General features: G+C 41.2%; 1 protein-coding gene across 1 annotated transcript in view; it reads right to left on the reverse strand.

Moving 5' to 3' along the window:
- LOC130544394 (uncharacterized) overlaps positions 1 to 13,168 on the reverse strand; it is a 34,670-nt gene extending 21,502 nt beyond the window's left edge. The window contains exons 1-2 of the mRNA XM_057315982.1: positions 12,652 to 13,168; positions 10,823 to 10,904 (exon numbers count right to left, since the gene is read on the reverse strand). Coding sequence (XP_057171965.1) covers positions 10,823 to 10,904; positions 12,652 to 13,168 — 599 coding nt within the window. The remainder of the gene's footprint in view (positions 1 to 10,822; positions 10,905 to 12,651) is intronic.
- Between the last annotated feature and the right edge of the window lie 1,305 nt (positions 13,169 to 14,473).

Raw genomic sequence — 14,473 nt, forward strand, 5'->3', positions numbered from 1 at the left:
ACATCTCACCTGGATTACCGGAGTCATCTCCTAACTGGTCTCCCTGCTTCTGCGACCATTCCCCCTACAGTAGCCTGGGTGATACTTTAAAAATCTAAGTCAGATCATGTCACCACTCAGAATCTTCCAGTGGCTCCCATCTCACTTGAGTATAAGCCAACGACCTTGCAATGCCCTGTAAGTGCATGACCTGGCTCCCCGTACCTTTTCAGACCTCAGTCACTGTCACACCGCTCCCTCTCTCATGCCAGGCATGCTCAGCTTCTGATCAGGGACGTTAGACTGGCTGTCCTCTTTGCCTGGGACACTCGGCTTCTAGAGAGCCACACGGCTCACTTTCAAGTCACTCTGCCAATGAGGCCTACCCAGGATGGCGCACTGCAAACCTCAATGCCTACAAGACCCTCTGCACTCACAAGCTCCCTCCCCTGCTTATTTTCTTCTACAGGACTGCCTGCCTAGTATACTGATTGATTCATCAGCTCTTTCCTCCCAGTTAGAAGGTAAGGCATTTATGTCTATGCAGTGCTCAAAAAACTTTGTTGAATGAATGAATGAATGAATGAATGAATGACTGAGACTGGCTCTGACACCCCATCTACTTCCGAACTCTTAGGGGTGTAATGCCTAAATACTTAAAGTTAAGACTTTATCCAAAGTTGGACTATGCTGGGTGTCTCCAAAGCTTGGCATTTTGATTACGCTCTAAGAAAGAAACTGATATGAATCAACAGACAATCAATGAGGTGAACAGCACCTGTGGTGCTTATTAAAAATGATGGTTCTTGCATTCAACCACAAACTTACAAATCAAAATTTCAAAGGGCAGGGATCATAAATCTCCTTCTTCAATAGTCTGGGTCGTGTGTATAAAGACTTGGCGGGAGCAACACAGGTGTACTATGAGACATAACAAGTGTGACAAAGAGAACCGAGGTATAATAAACGGTATTAACCCATGAGAAGAAAGAGTATAAATGGAGCAGAGAAGATGTTCTTGGATTTAGGAAAAGGAAACCCAAAGGTTTCTTCGGGAGCAGTTTTCTAGCACTGCCAAAGGAACAAAGACTGGATCTAGGGATTACAGATAATCTGGTCACTAGACAGGACTACGAGGCAATTCATCAGGCTCCACGACATGATCAGTCTGCGAAGCCATCGGGATCAGTTTCTTAGGGCTGCCGCAACAGAGTTCAAACCAACTAGGTGGTTTGAACACTTTATTGTCCCACAGTTCTGGAGACTAGACCTCTGAAATCAAGTGTTAGCAAAATTGGTTCCTTCTGAGTAAGGGCTGTGAGGAAGAACTCCTTCCGTGCCTATCTCCCAGCTTTGGGTGGTTTACTGGTCATCTTTGGTAACCTATTATCTTGGTTTATAGAAGCGTCACCAAAGCTCTGAATCTCTGCCTTCATCTTCCTACCATTTCCCCCTCTATATGTGTCTGTGCCCAAATTTCACTTTTTAAAAAAATTGTTTTAATTTATTTGAGAGAGAGAGAGAGAGAGAGAACATGCAAGTGAACGGGGAGGGGAGGGGCAGAGGGAGAGAGAGAAAAGCAGACTCCATGCTGCACGTGAAGCCCGACCCGGGGCTCAATCCCGGGACCCTGAGATCATGACCTTGAGCCAAAGAGTCAGCTGCTCAACTGACTGCACCACCCAGGTGCCCCTTCACTTTTTTTTTTTATTATATAGATGATATTACAGAAGCATATGTACTGACGTATACAGCTGTTTACATTCTAGCGTTAAGGAACAAATGCAGGCTTTATATTTGTACGTATATACGTCTCTATGTATAATTATACATTTAAAATATTTCCTCTTGGGGACGCCTGGGTGGCTCAGTCAGTTAAGTGTCTCCCTTTGGCTCAGGTCACGATCCCAGGGTCCTGAGATCAAGTCCTCCTTTGGGCTCCTTGCTCAGCAGGGAGCTGCTTCTGCCACTCCCCCTCCCCCTGCTTGTGCTGCCTCCCTCTCTCTCTCTCACTCTCTCTCTCTCCCTTCTCGCTCTCTGACAAATAAAAACTTTTCTAAAATTTTCCTTTTGAATATTTACACACACAGGCAAAAATCTGGAAGAATACTTTTTTTTTCATTTGAGAGAGAGAGAAAAGATGAGAGGAGGGGCAGAGAGAGAGGAGAGAGAGTCTTAAGCAGACTCTGCACTGAGCACAGAGTCCAACACAGGACTTGATCTCGTGACCCTGAGATCATGACCTGAGCAGAAACCAAAAGTCAGTCGCTTAATGGACTGCGCCACCCAGGCACCCCATGGAAGAATACTTCTAGGTTGAAACTGTTATGATCTTGGGGAGTTGGGGTTCTGGTTAGATTATTTCCTTTTGTTTGCTTCAATCTTTATTTCTTGATTTTTCCACATAAATATGCAATATTCAAAAAACAATGTTATTTTTATTTATCACTTAAATATAATTAGATTAACATTTTGTTAAATTTCATGCCAGTTTGTAAGACTAGAATTTGCTTTTGACATTTTAATAATCATATTTAATTAACCTCTGCATCTGAAGAATTTTTATTTAAGTGTTATTTTTTTGTTCAACAATAGAATTATCATTGTTTTTATTCAATTTATTTAAACTAAAAAAGAAAAAATGTTCACCCATTTCTCTTACTCCCACCACCCCCTGCCTCTGTCAACCACCAATCTGTTCTCTGTATCTATGAACTTAATTATATTTTTTTGGTCTAGATTCCACATATGAGAGAGATCATACAGTATTTGTCTTTCCATGCCTTATTTCACTTAGCACGGTACTCTCCACTTCCATCCATGTTATCACAAATGGCAAGATTTCAGTCTTTTTTATGGCTAAGTAATATTCTGTGCATGCGGGGAAGGGTATACCCCAATTTTTTTTATCCATTTATCCATGAAGGGACACTTAGGCTGTTTCCACATCTCGCCTATTGTAAATAATGCAGCAACGAACATGGGGGTGCATGTATCTTTTTGAATTAGTTTTTTCATTTGCTTCAAATAAATACCTAAAAGTGGAATTGCCAGATTATGTAGTAGCTCTATTTTTAATTTTTTGAGGATCCCGCATACTGTTTTCCAGAGCGGCTGCACCAATTTACATTCCCATCAATGGTGCATAAGGGTTTCCTTTTCCCCACATCCTCACCAACATTTGTTATTTCTTCTTTTTGATAACATTCTAACAGGTGCGAGGTGATATCTCATTGTGGTTTGCATTTGCATCTCCCTGATGATGAGTGATGTTGAGCACCTTTCAGTGAGCCTACTGGCCATCGGTGTGTCTTCTTTGGAAAAATGTCTAGATTCTCTGCCCATTTTCTAATTGGATTCTTTGGGCTTTTGCTATTGTGTTGTTTGAGTTCTTTATATATTTTGGATATTAGGCCCTTGTTAGAGATATAATTTGCAAATATTTTGTCCCATTCAGGGGGTTGAACTTTCATTTTGTTGACTGTTTCCTTTACTGTGCAGAAGCTTTTCAGTTTGATGTAGTCCCACTTAATTATTTTGCTTTTGTTGTTTTTGCTTTGGGTGTCAGATTAAAAAAATCATCACTAAGGGGAGCCTGAGTGGCTCAGTCAGTTAAGTGTCTGACTCTTGATTTTAGCTCAGGTCATGATCTCAGGGTCATGAGATTGAGCCCTGTAATGGGCTCTGCATTGAGTGTGGAGCCTGCTTAAGATTCTCTCTCTCCCTCTGCCCTTCCCCCCACCTCTCTGCATGCACACTCTCTCTCTTAAAAAAAAAAAAAAATCACCAAGACCTATGTCAAGGATCTTACCATCCATGTTTTTTTCCAGCAGTTTTATGGTTTCAGGTCTTACATTCAAGTATTTAATCCATTTTGATTTAATTTTTGTGCATGTTGTAAGATAGTGGTCTAGTTTCATTCTTTTGCATGTGGCTGTCCAATTTTCCTAAGACCATTTACTAAAGCGACTGTCCTTTCCCCATAATATATTCTTGGCTCCTTTTATAATCGATCGTATATGCATGGGTTTATTTTTGAGCTCTCTATACTGTTCTGTTGAACTATGTGTCTGTTTTTAATGCCAATACCATATTGTTTTAAATTACTATAGCTTTGTAATAGTTTGAAATCAGGGAGTGTGATGCCTCCGGCTTTGTTCTTCTTTCAAAAGATTGCTTTAGCATTCAGGGTCTTTTATTGTTCCATGCAAATTTTAGGATTTTTTTTCTCTTTTTTTAGGATTGTTCTGTGAAAAATGCCATTGGAATTTTGGTAGCGATATCATTGAAACTGTAGATTGCTTTGGGTAGTATATACATTTTAACAATATTGATTCTTCCAATCCATGAGCATGGAACATTTTCCCATTTATTTGTGTCTTCTTCAATTTTTTTCATTAATGTCTTGTAGTTTTTAATATACAAGCTTTCACCTCCTTGGTTTAATTCTTTCCAGGGTACTTTATTCTTTTTGATGCAATTGTAAATGAAATTGTTTTCTTAATTCTCTTTCTGATAGCTCAACATTAGTATATAAAAATGCAACGTATTTTTTAGTGTAAATTTTGTATCCTACAATTTTACTGAATTTGTTGATTCTAACAGCTTTTTGATGTAGTCTTTAGGGTTTTCCTATATGTATTTTTATGTCATCTGCAAATAGTGAATTTTACTTCTTTCTTTCCAGTTTGGATGACTTTTATTTCTTTTTCTTACCTAATTGCTCTGGCTACAACTTTCAATACTATGTTGAATAAAAGTGCAAGAGTGGGCATCCATGTCTTATTTCTGATCTTAGAGGAAAAGCCTTCAATTTTTCACCACCGAGTATGATGTTAGCTGTGTACTTATCATATATGGACTTTATTATGTTGATGTACATTCCCTCTATACCCACTTGGTTGAGAGTTTTTATCATAAATGGATATTGAATTTTGCCAAATGCCTTTTCTGTATCTATTGAGTTAATTATATGATTTTTATACTTCATTTTGTTAATGTGGTGTAGCACACTGACTGATTTGCAGACATTGAACCATCCTTGCATTGATCCATGGTATATGATCCTTTTAATGTATTGTTGAATTTGGTTTATTAGTATTTTATTGAGGATTTTTGCATCTATGTTCAGCAGGGATATTCGCCAGTAATTCTCTTTTCTTGTGGGATATTTGCCTGGTTTTGGTATCAGGGTAATGCTGACCTTGTAAAATTTGTTTATAGGAGTTCCCTGCTCTCCTATTTTTTGAAGAGTTTGAAAAGGATTCATATTAATTCTTCCTTGAATGTTTGGTAGAATTCACCAGTGAAGTCATCTGGTCCTGTACTTTGTTTGTTGGAAGCTTTTTTTTTTTTTTTAAGATTTTATTTATTTATTTATTTATTTATTCGACAGAGACAGAGACAGCCAGCGAGAGAGGGAACACAAGCAGGGGGAGTGGGAGAGGAAGAAGCAGGCTCACAGCAGAGCAGCCTGATGTGGGGCTCAATCCCAGAACGCCGGGATCACGCCCTGAGCCGAAGGCAGACGCTTAACCGCTGTGCCACCCAGGCGCCCCTGTTGGGAGCTTTTGATTTTTGATTCAATCTCCTTACTAGTAATAAGGAGCAGTAGTAGTAAGTAGTAATAATCAGTCTATTCAGATTTTCTATTTCACCATGATTCAGTCTTGGTAGGTTGTATGTTTCTAGGAATTTATCCATTTATTCTAGCTTGTCCAATTTGTTAGTGTAAATTGTTCATAGTAGTCTCTTATGATCTCTGTATTTCTGTGGTATCAGCTGTAACATCTCCTCTTTCATTTCTGATTTTATTTGGGTCCTCTTTTTCTGTTGGTGAATCTAGCTAAATGCTTTCAATTTTGTTTATCTTTTCAAAGAACCAGCTCTTAGTTTCATTCATCTTTTCTATTACCTTTTTAGTCTCTATTTCATTTATTTCTGCTCTTTGTTTTTCCTCCCTTCTACTACATTTGGGCTTCATTTATTCTTCATCTAGTTTCTTGAGGTATAAAATTAGGTTTTTATTTGAGAATTTTCTTGTTTTTATTTTTTAAAAAGATATTATTTATTTGTTTGAGAGAGAGACAGAGAGACAGAGAGGATGAGCAGGGGGAGGGGCAGAGGAGAGGGAGAGGGAAAGCAGACTCCCCACTGAGCTGGGAGCCCAACGTGGGGCTTGATCCCAGGACCCCAAGATCATGACCTGAGCTGAAGTCAGATGCTTTACCAACTGAGCCACCCAGGTGCCCCTCTTGTTTCTTAAGGTAGGAATTTATCACTATAAACTTCCCTCTTAGAACTGCTTTTGCTCTCAACTATAGAGAACAAACTGATGGTTACTGAAGGGGAGGTGGGCGGGGGGGATGGGTTAAATGGGTGATGGTTATTAAGGAGGACACTTGTGATGAGCATCAGGTGTGTTAGTGATGAATCACTACATTCTATATTTGAAATAATAGTACACTGTATGCTAACTGGAATTTAAATAGAAATTTAGAAAATGGGGTGCCTGGGTGGCTCAGTAGGTTAAGTAGCTGACTCTTGATTTTGGCTCAGGTCAAAGCTGACTCTTGATTTTGGCTCTGCTTAAGATTCTCTCTCTCCCTCTCCCTCTCTTCCCGATGTGCTTGCATGCTCTCGCTCTCTCTCTCAAAACAAAACAAAACAAACAACAAAAAAAACTTGGAAAGAAAAGAAAAAAGAACCACTTTTGCTGCATCCCATAAATTTCAATATGTTACATTTCCATTTTCATTTGTTTCAAAGTATTTTTTAATCTCTTTGTTTGTTGAACCATTGGTTATACAATAGCATGTTGTTTAATCTCCACATTTGTGAATTTTCCAGTTTTCTTCATGTAATTAATTCCTAGTTTCATACCACTGTGGTCAGAAAAGATGCTTGATATGATTAATTCCTCTTAAATGTATTAATACTTGTTTTGTGGCATATAATCTATCTTGGAAAATGTTCCATGTATACTTGAGAAGCATGTATATTCTGTTGTTTTTGGATGGCATACTCTGTATATATCTATTAAGTACATCTGGCCTAACACATCCTTTAAGGCCAATGTTTCCATTTTGATTTTCTGTCTGGATGATCTACCCATTATTGTAAGCTGGGTATTAATGTCCTCTACTAGTATTGCTATTTTTCCTTTAGGTCTGTTAATATTGATTTATACATTTAGGTGCTTCTATATTGGGTATATATTTATAAATGTTGTATCTTCTTTTTGGATTGACCCCTTTAGCATTATGTAACACCCTTCCTTGTCTCTTAGTCTTTTGTTTTAAAATCTATTTTGTCTGATAGAAGTATAGCTATTCCAACTTTCTTTTGGTTTCCATTTGTATGGAATATTTTCTTCCATCCCTTCACGTTCAGTCTGTGTGCGTCCTTACATCTAAAGTGAGTCTCTTGCAGGTAGCATGTTTTTTTAATCCATCCAGCCACTCTGCCTTTTGATTGAAGAATTTAGTCCATTTATATTTAAAGTAATTATTGATAGGTATGTGTTTATTGCCATTTTGTTCATTGTTTTCTGGCCGTTTCTATAGTTCCTCTCTCTTTCTTCTGTTCCTCTCTTCCTTGGTGGTGTGATGACTTTCTTTAGTGGTATACTTACATTCCTTTCTGTTTATCTTTTGTGTATTTACTATAGTTTTTGCTTTGTGATTACATTAGGCTCTTCTGTGACAACTTATATCTATAACAGTTTTTTTTAAGTTGATAACAATTTAATTTGATCCCACCCCTTTTTATAAGGGACACTTTTATATAATCCCAGTCATATTTGGATTAGGCACCACTCTACTCTTAATCTTAACTAATTTCATCTGCAATGACTATTTCCCAGTAGAGTCACATTCCAAGGTACTGGGGTTAGGACTTCAACATAGGAATTTGGGGGGGACACAGTTCAACCCATAACACATCCATTTCTCTCTTGTGATTTTAGGATCACTAAACAACCTTCTGGTTACTAGGATGGTTCCCCAAGGTACCCAGGAATTAGTAGTAAGGGTCCAGGAGAACATACACGAGTCTTTTGGTCACTAGAGATGAATGTCTCTGTGGTGAACTGGCATTCTGTTCTTTCAAGAGTCTTCAGTGAGCATGAATCAGTCCTTGGGAGTCTGGTCACTCTGGTTGTACTGACAGTGTGAGTTTTGGGGACTACATAATAGCGACAACCTCTCATTAGGCCCTGTTTGCAGAATTGGTTGACTTCTCTCTCTGACATTAATCTATCCTCTCTATAACTGCAATCACTCTATAACTCTATCCATCCTAGAAGATTCAAACAAACAGCTAATAATGCTAGGAGATGTGCCTAGCCCACATCCTTCTCCAGTCCTGTTTCTCAGCAATCTCCACACCCAACCTATTCCCAAGGTTCTAGGCCTGACATCCTCAGAAATGAAGGCTGTCATACTGTGTGCCCTCATTAAAAAGGGAATAGAGATACCTAACTCACAGATGGAAAATCCCAGATATTTTGCCACAGACAGTCCATTCTTTCTCCAGCCCCATCTTCCCTGAACAAGTATTTTGTAAAGGAGTAAACTTCTGAAAGTTAGTACTGCAGACCAACATAGATAGAGCTATCAACCCAGGAAAATACCCAACTGCCTTTACTACACTCTTTGGCAGGGTAGCCCCCAATACCTTTTGTAATGTGAAACCTCCACTGAGAAGAAAGAAGGTCTTGATTTCAACTTAAACAAATATTCTTGTTTGCATATCCTTTTCTGGTTCCATCAAATATCTTTCAAGTCCTTTGTCCGTGGAGAACCCAAGGCTGAGACTTAAGTGGAGGTTCTTAGGGGCCCCAGACATTATCATAAACTAGGAAAACTGTTTTCTTCTATTGGGTTAGACATTTTACCAATCAATCTCCTTGTTCTGTCCATGACAGGATATCATCAAATGGCCTTAAAATGGCTGTTATATTGGTTAAATATATTATGTGAACTCTGTCGGCCATTAGCACTAACTCTAAGTTTGAGAGTTTTAGATCCACTCTACCTTTCTTTAAACCTCAAAAGAGAGCAGCCAAAACTTGAGTGCAATGAGATTTCCAAACCCTAGTGGTTCACCCAGAAATTTAATACAACAAAATTTTAATAGAGTAGAAGGTTCTTAATGGAACACTATTTAACCAACTTGCTGGATTAACCTTCCCTCTCTAATTATCTGTAACTCCCACTGATGCCAGGTGCATTGAATACTAGGAGGCTACTCTTTAACACAGTATTTTTCAAAGTGTAAGTCTTCATATCAATTTATTGGGTTGACATAAATTCACTAGATCATGGACTGGCATTTTTAAAATTAAACAGTATAGGACGGTTATGCTGCATGCTTAAAAATCAGTTATTTATTCTAAAATGTGTTTATACCTATTACATAAAAAATGAAATATGAGTGCAAAAAAAGAAAACTCAAAACAAATACATTTTAAAACCAGACATGAGAAATAATATAAAAGCGAAGCTGAATGCTTTGAAAAGACAGGGGTCACTAAAAAATAAATAATAAAATAAATAAGTCATAAAAACTGATGTCAAATTAGTTGCAAGCAAGAAAACTGTAAAAGATGAGGAAAGAGATTATAAAGGCTAAAAGAACTCCACAGTAATATTGTTTTACAAGTACCTTTAAGCTCTCTCTACCACTATAGAAAAGCAAAGATTGGAAATCCTAAACCCAAAGTATCAAGAGTGGGGCTTATACAAGAAAAACAAGGAGAATTTCCAATCAGCAGACCCACACAGTGAGTCCAACACCTAAAAATTGGGGAATGAACATACAATTATGTTTTAAGTAAAAATAAAAAGTTTAAGGCTTAAGTTGTCTTGTAAGTCTAAATCATACATGTTAAAAGGACTCACATATTTTTAAATTTTAGCCAGTCCTTAGAATATGATGAAATAGAATTTGAATGTCATAAACTCACCTTACCTATCAACAAAGGAAGGAATCACAAGGCATACCTTTAATGTATCAAAGAATATAATCAGATGGTTAGAATATAAGACAACATGATCAGAGTACAGAAAAAAATAACAGTCTCACATCAGGAAGGACTAACCATTTATAAGCTAAAGATTTGAAATCAGCCCAGATAACTAGTTTTCTATGATGCTTTTCTGCCTCCTCCTTCTTGCTGTCCTCTTGCCCCACTAGAACTGGCTACTCCTTCACGTCCCACTGGCTGCTGTGTTTGTCTACTCAGGGACCTACCAACACCTCTGAGATAATTCCCTATACATCATTGTTTATATATGCATGTCCATCATCTAGACACCAAGCTTCTGAAAGATAACGGACCAGGTCTTGTCTTGTATTCCCAGCAACAGCCTGAGGCCTGGCACTTGGTAGGTATTTAGTACATTTTTTTAAAAGATTTTATTTATTTATTTATTTGAGAGAGAGAGAGGGCGAGCCCAGAGGGAGAGTGAGAGGGAGAAGCTGACTTTCTGCTGAGCAGGGAGCCCACTGTAGGGCTCAATCCCAGGACCCTGAGATCATGACCTGAGCCGAACGCTTAATGGACTGAGCCACCCAAGCACCCCAGTATTTAGTAATTTTTGTTGAATGAATGACTATGCACACATAAGTCAAAGCATTGTCCTAATTTTCAACAGAAACAGAAGGTAACCCAGTTTGAAGTAAATTGTAAATTTGGCAATTAAAAAGAGGGGGGTTATAGTAATACAAGCAGGAGGGCACTGGTGCATTTTTAAGCTCAAATAGAGAATCACTGGAAAGATCAAAGTTCACTAGACTTTTACAGCTTGGTTGAAATAACCATTAAAACCATTCTACTCACTTTGCCTGGCCTCTGGATTTAATATGAACCCTTCTATGATTTTGGTTCCGTTTGGGATCTTGACGCTTCAAAGGAAGTCCCCCTAAATAGGCAAGACAGGATTCTGGTCATTGAAAAGGAAATGAAGAGACAACTTATGTCTCTAGAGTAGAGACAACTGGTAAGTTGATTTTCTAGCACGAATCAGAAAAGACTGGCTGGTCTGGGAAAACAATGGAGGAAAAATATTGCTTTATTCTTAGGTTTGTTCCCCATCTCTAAATACCCAAAATATGGTCATTTTTATTAGCTAAATTACGTAAACAATTCAAGTACTTTTCCTGAATAACAATGTAATACATACTGACTGGAGAAAAGTTGAAAAGGACTAAAAAGTATAAAGCAAGAGAAAAAAAAACACACTCATAATCCTACTACACCAGGGCATCTACTCATTTGGCACATTCACTTCCAGTTGTCTTTTTATTGCAGTTTTCTTTATATAGTTGAGATTACTATTTGTGATACCTTTTTATGGTCTAAAACTAACAAGATAAGTTCTCATATTAAGTTTTCTTCTACTTACCCTGCCCCATGAAGAGTTTTCCTTTTCCATAACTCCAAATTTTCTAGGAAAATCTCTCTCTAGATAATAAAATCAGTGAGATTTTATTAAGCAATCAAAAAATGTTTATTGAATACAAGCTATGTACACTGTATCGAACTGATATTGAAATAAACACATATAAATAAAAAGTAACTATGTTTTAGGAAATTAAAAAGCAGGCTGAGGGGGAAAACCATCTGTACAGCGTATGGTGACTAACATAATAAAATTTTTTAAAATGGGGGAAAAAAACCATCTGTACACAAAGAAAACATGTCAAGTAACCCCTGTTTAAGTGAGGGGCGCCTGGGTGGCTCAGTCGGTTAAGTGTCTGCCTTTGGCTCAGCTCATGATCTCAGGGTCCTGGGATAGAGCCCGTTTAGGGATCCCTGCTCAGCAGGGAGTCTGCCTCTCCCTGTGCCCCTCCCCCCACTCCTGCTGTGTGTGTGTGTCTCTCTCTCAAATCTTTTTTTTTTAAATTAGGTGACGAAGTAAAGAGGTACAGAAGGGGGGATACCAAAGGTAGCTTAGGAGTAAGTGGGCACTCTAGGCTCTGACTAGATAAGACTAGATAACGCTACATGAATCATTTCACTTACTCCCCCAGTGAACCTTGTGAGGTGGCTACTACTATTTCTCCATTTTACAGCAATGGAAACTGCAGTGCAGGGAAATACATAATTTGACTCAAATCATAAAGCTAATTAGTGGTGGAGCTGAGAGTCAACCAGTCCGTCTCCAAAGTTGAGCTCTTAACACTGCCTTCTATGTCCAAAGGCTTAAGAGAGACTGAAGAGTCAAAGAAGAGGGGGAGACATCCAATCAAGTGGTAGCGAAAAGAAAAGGAAGAGCTCGCAACCTATGGCTGGGAGTAGAGAAGAGACAAGAAGAGGTAAACAGATGCAATATACATCACTCTGTAGTGATAAGCTTCCCAGAAGATCACATGGGCAGGACATTCCAATGATGGCAAGTTGTGTCTCTAGGAGCACTGTTTGTTCGTTTGCTCCTACCGTTCTTTATGATGCTCAGCACTCGGGTCATTTTGGAAGACGGGGTTTCCCGGGGCCTTCCTGCCCTTCTGAAGTGGGGCAAGCTGCCTCACCTTCAGGTAGCCCTGACCCTTCACCCCACCGCTCCCTGGAGGTTTGGGGAGATGGGGCTCCCGGAACAAAGACGCTCGTCCTTCCCGGACGCTCACTCCTGCGCACATACCTCGGCACACACTCGCACTCACACACACCTTTTGCCTGGAAGAGAGAGCCCCCCACGACTTCCTCTGCAAGTTTCCAACATGGGCCCCACAGAAACGAAGACCTCACGTTCAGAACCGGGAGCCCCTGGGCCGGACTGGTGGCGGAGTCGGGCAGGAGTCGCAATGGAACCCCGAGCATCAGGCTCCCGCCCCTCAGATCCGAGCAGCCGCGGGGCGAGGCGCTCTGGGCCGCCGCCTTCCCCCGAAAGCCCGGCGCGGCCGCGCTCCACTCGCAAGCCCACGCGTAAGTAAGGGGCCGAAGCACTTGTGCACGGGCCCCGCGCGCCGCGCCGCCCGCCGCCCCCCTTCCGGGTTTCTGCGCGGACTTCCGCCCATCCCCGGGCGGCCCTCGGCCCCCGGCTGTAGCCCCTGCCTCCCGGGACGCGCCGGCCCAGCGGGGCGGGCGGCCAGGGGCGGGAGGCCAGGGGCGGGAGTCGAGCTCGACTCCCGCGGGCAGCGCGGGAAACAGAACTCGACGCCCCTTCCGACGTCGGGAACCGCTCATCAGCCCCGCCGTCCGCCTTCCCAGGGCCTGGCTTTGGGGGGCGCGCCCCCGGCACTGCAGGGACCGGCGGCGGGCGCGGGCGGGTCTCGGCCACCCGCTGCCCCGCCCCGGCCCTGGGCGCGCCGACCCGAGCGCCCCTGCCTCGCCTCCTGCGGCCCCTCATCCAGCCCCCTCCCGGTCCCCTTCCACACTTTGCCCACTTGGTTCCCTTCCCCTCTCTCCCGGACCCTTTCGTATCCTCCTCCCCCCCCCCCCCCCCCGGGCTCGGCAGGGAAGGGGCCCCAGGCCGAGGAGCAGACCCCTTCCTCCCCAGGTTGCTGGAAGCTGTGGAACTTGGGCCCAGAATCTGTAAACACGGACCCAGTGACACCCGCCCAGCAAGGTTAAAGGCGGCACAGATGGGTTTCCAGAAGGCTCTTTTGGCAAATTAAGCTTTTCACCCGGGTGGCTTCCTTCCTTAGGACCGGGGGAAGTAAGGCAAGATTGCGTGCCGCTCCTTAGAGGAAGTGTTTGGACGCGGGAGGGGCTTGTGGCCCTGAGGCACGGTCGAGAGTGGGCAAGATTTTAGGTAAAAGAGCAAAAGTCAGATCCAGCTCGCCCGGTGTTGGCCCTCTACAAGGGGATCTAAGCCCCCTTGACTTCCCTTCGTGTGCCTTCCAGGCCCCTGGCTTGCTAGAACCACCTTTAATGCCTTTCCCTGGTGGTCCCAAGGCTTCACTGGAGAAGACTAGAGTCAGTATTTTAGGTGAAGGGGAGGGAATTACAACACCAAATGTTAGAAATTTAGAGTAAACGTTCTGGTTTGACCAAAAAGCAAAACGATGTGCTCAAAAAACAACAACAACAACAACAACAACAACAAAACAACGAAACAAAAACAAAAAGTCAGAGGGAACTACAGAAAGACGGATCTAGAGTAAAAAGATTGGCTTAAATCTTGGCATTACCTCTAGCTAGTTTTAGGTCTTGAATAAGTCAGTGAAGCTCTTTGAGACCATTTCTTCTATAAAATGTAATAATAATCCCTACCCTTAGTGTTGTAAGGAAAAATAGATAATGCATGTGACAATGTAAACTATAAAATGCTATACAAATGTAAGCCATTATATCTTCAGAGATTTATGGCCTAATCCAAGGAGAAAAAGAAACAAGATAGCTTAACCTTGACGTCCAACACCACCACAATGAAAGCCACATTTCCCAACACTGTTTTAGCCATGCTTTGAAGGAGACCCCAGGGAGCTGTGAGACTGTCACAAAATTGTTGCAAAATTGTCTTAATCAGGATACTTGTATTTTACCATC

The sequence above is a fragment of the Ursus arctos genome, unplaced genomic scaffold (assembly GCF_023065955.2).
Source record: "Ursus arctos isolate Adak ecotype North America unplaced genomic scaffold, UrsArc2.0 scaffold_1, whole genome shotgun sequence".
NCBI lineage: Eukaryota > Metazoa > Chordata > Mammalia > Carnivora > Ursidae > Ursus > Ursus arctos.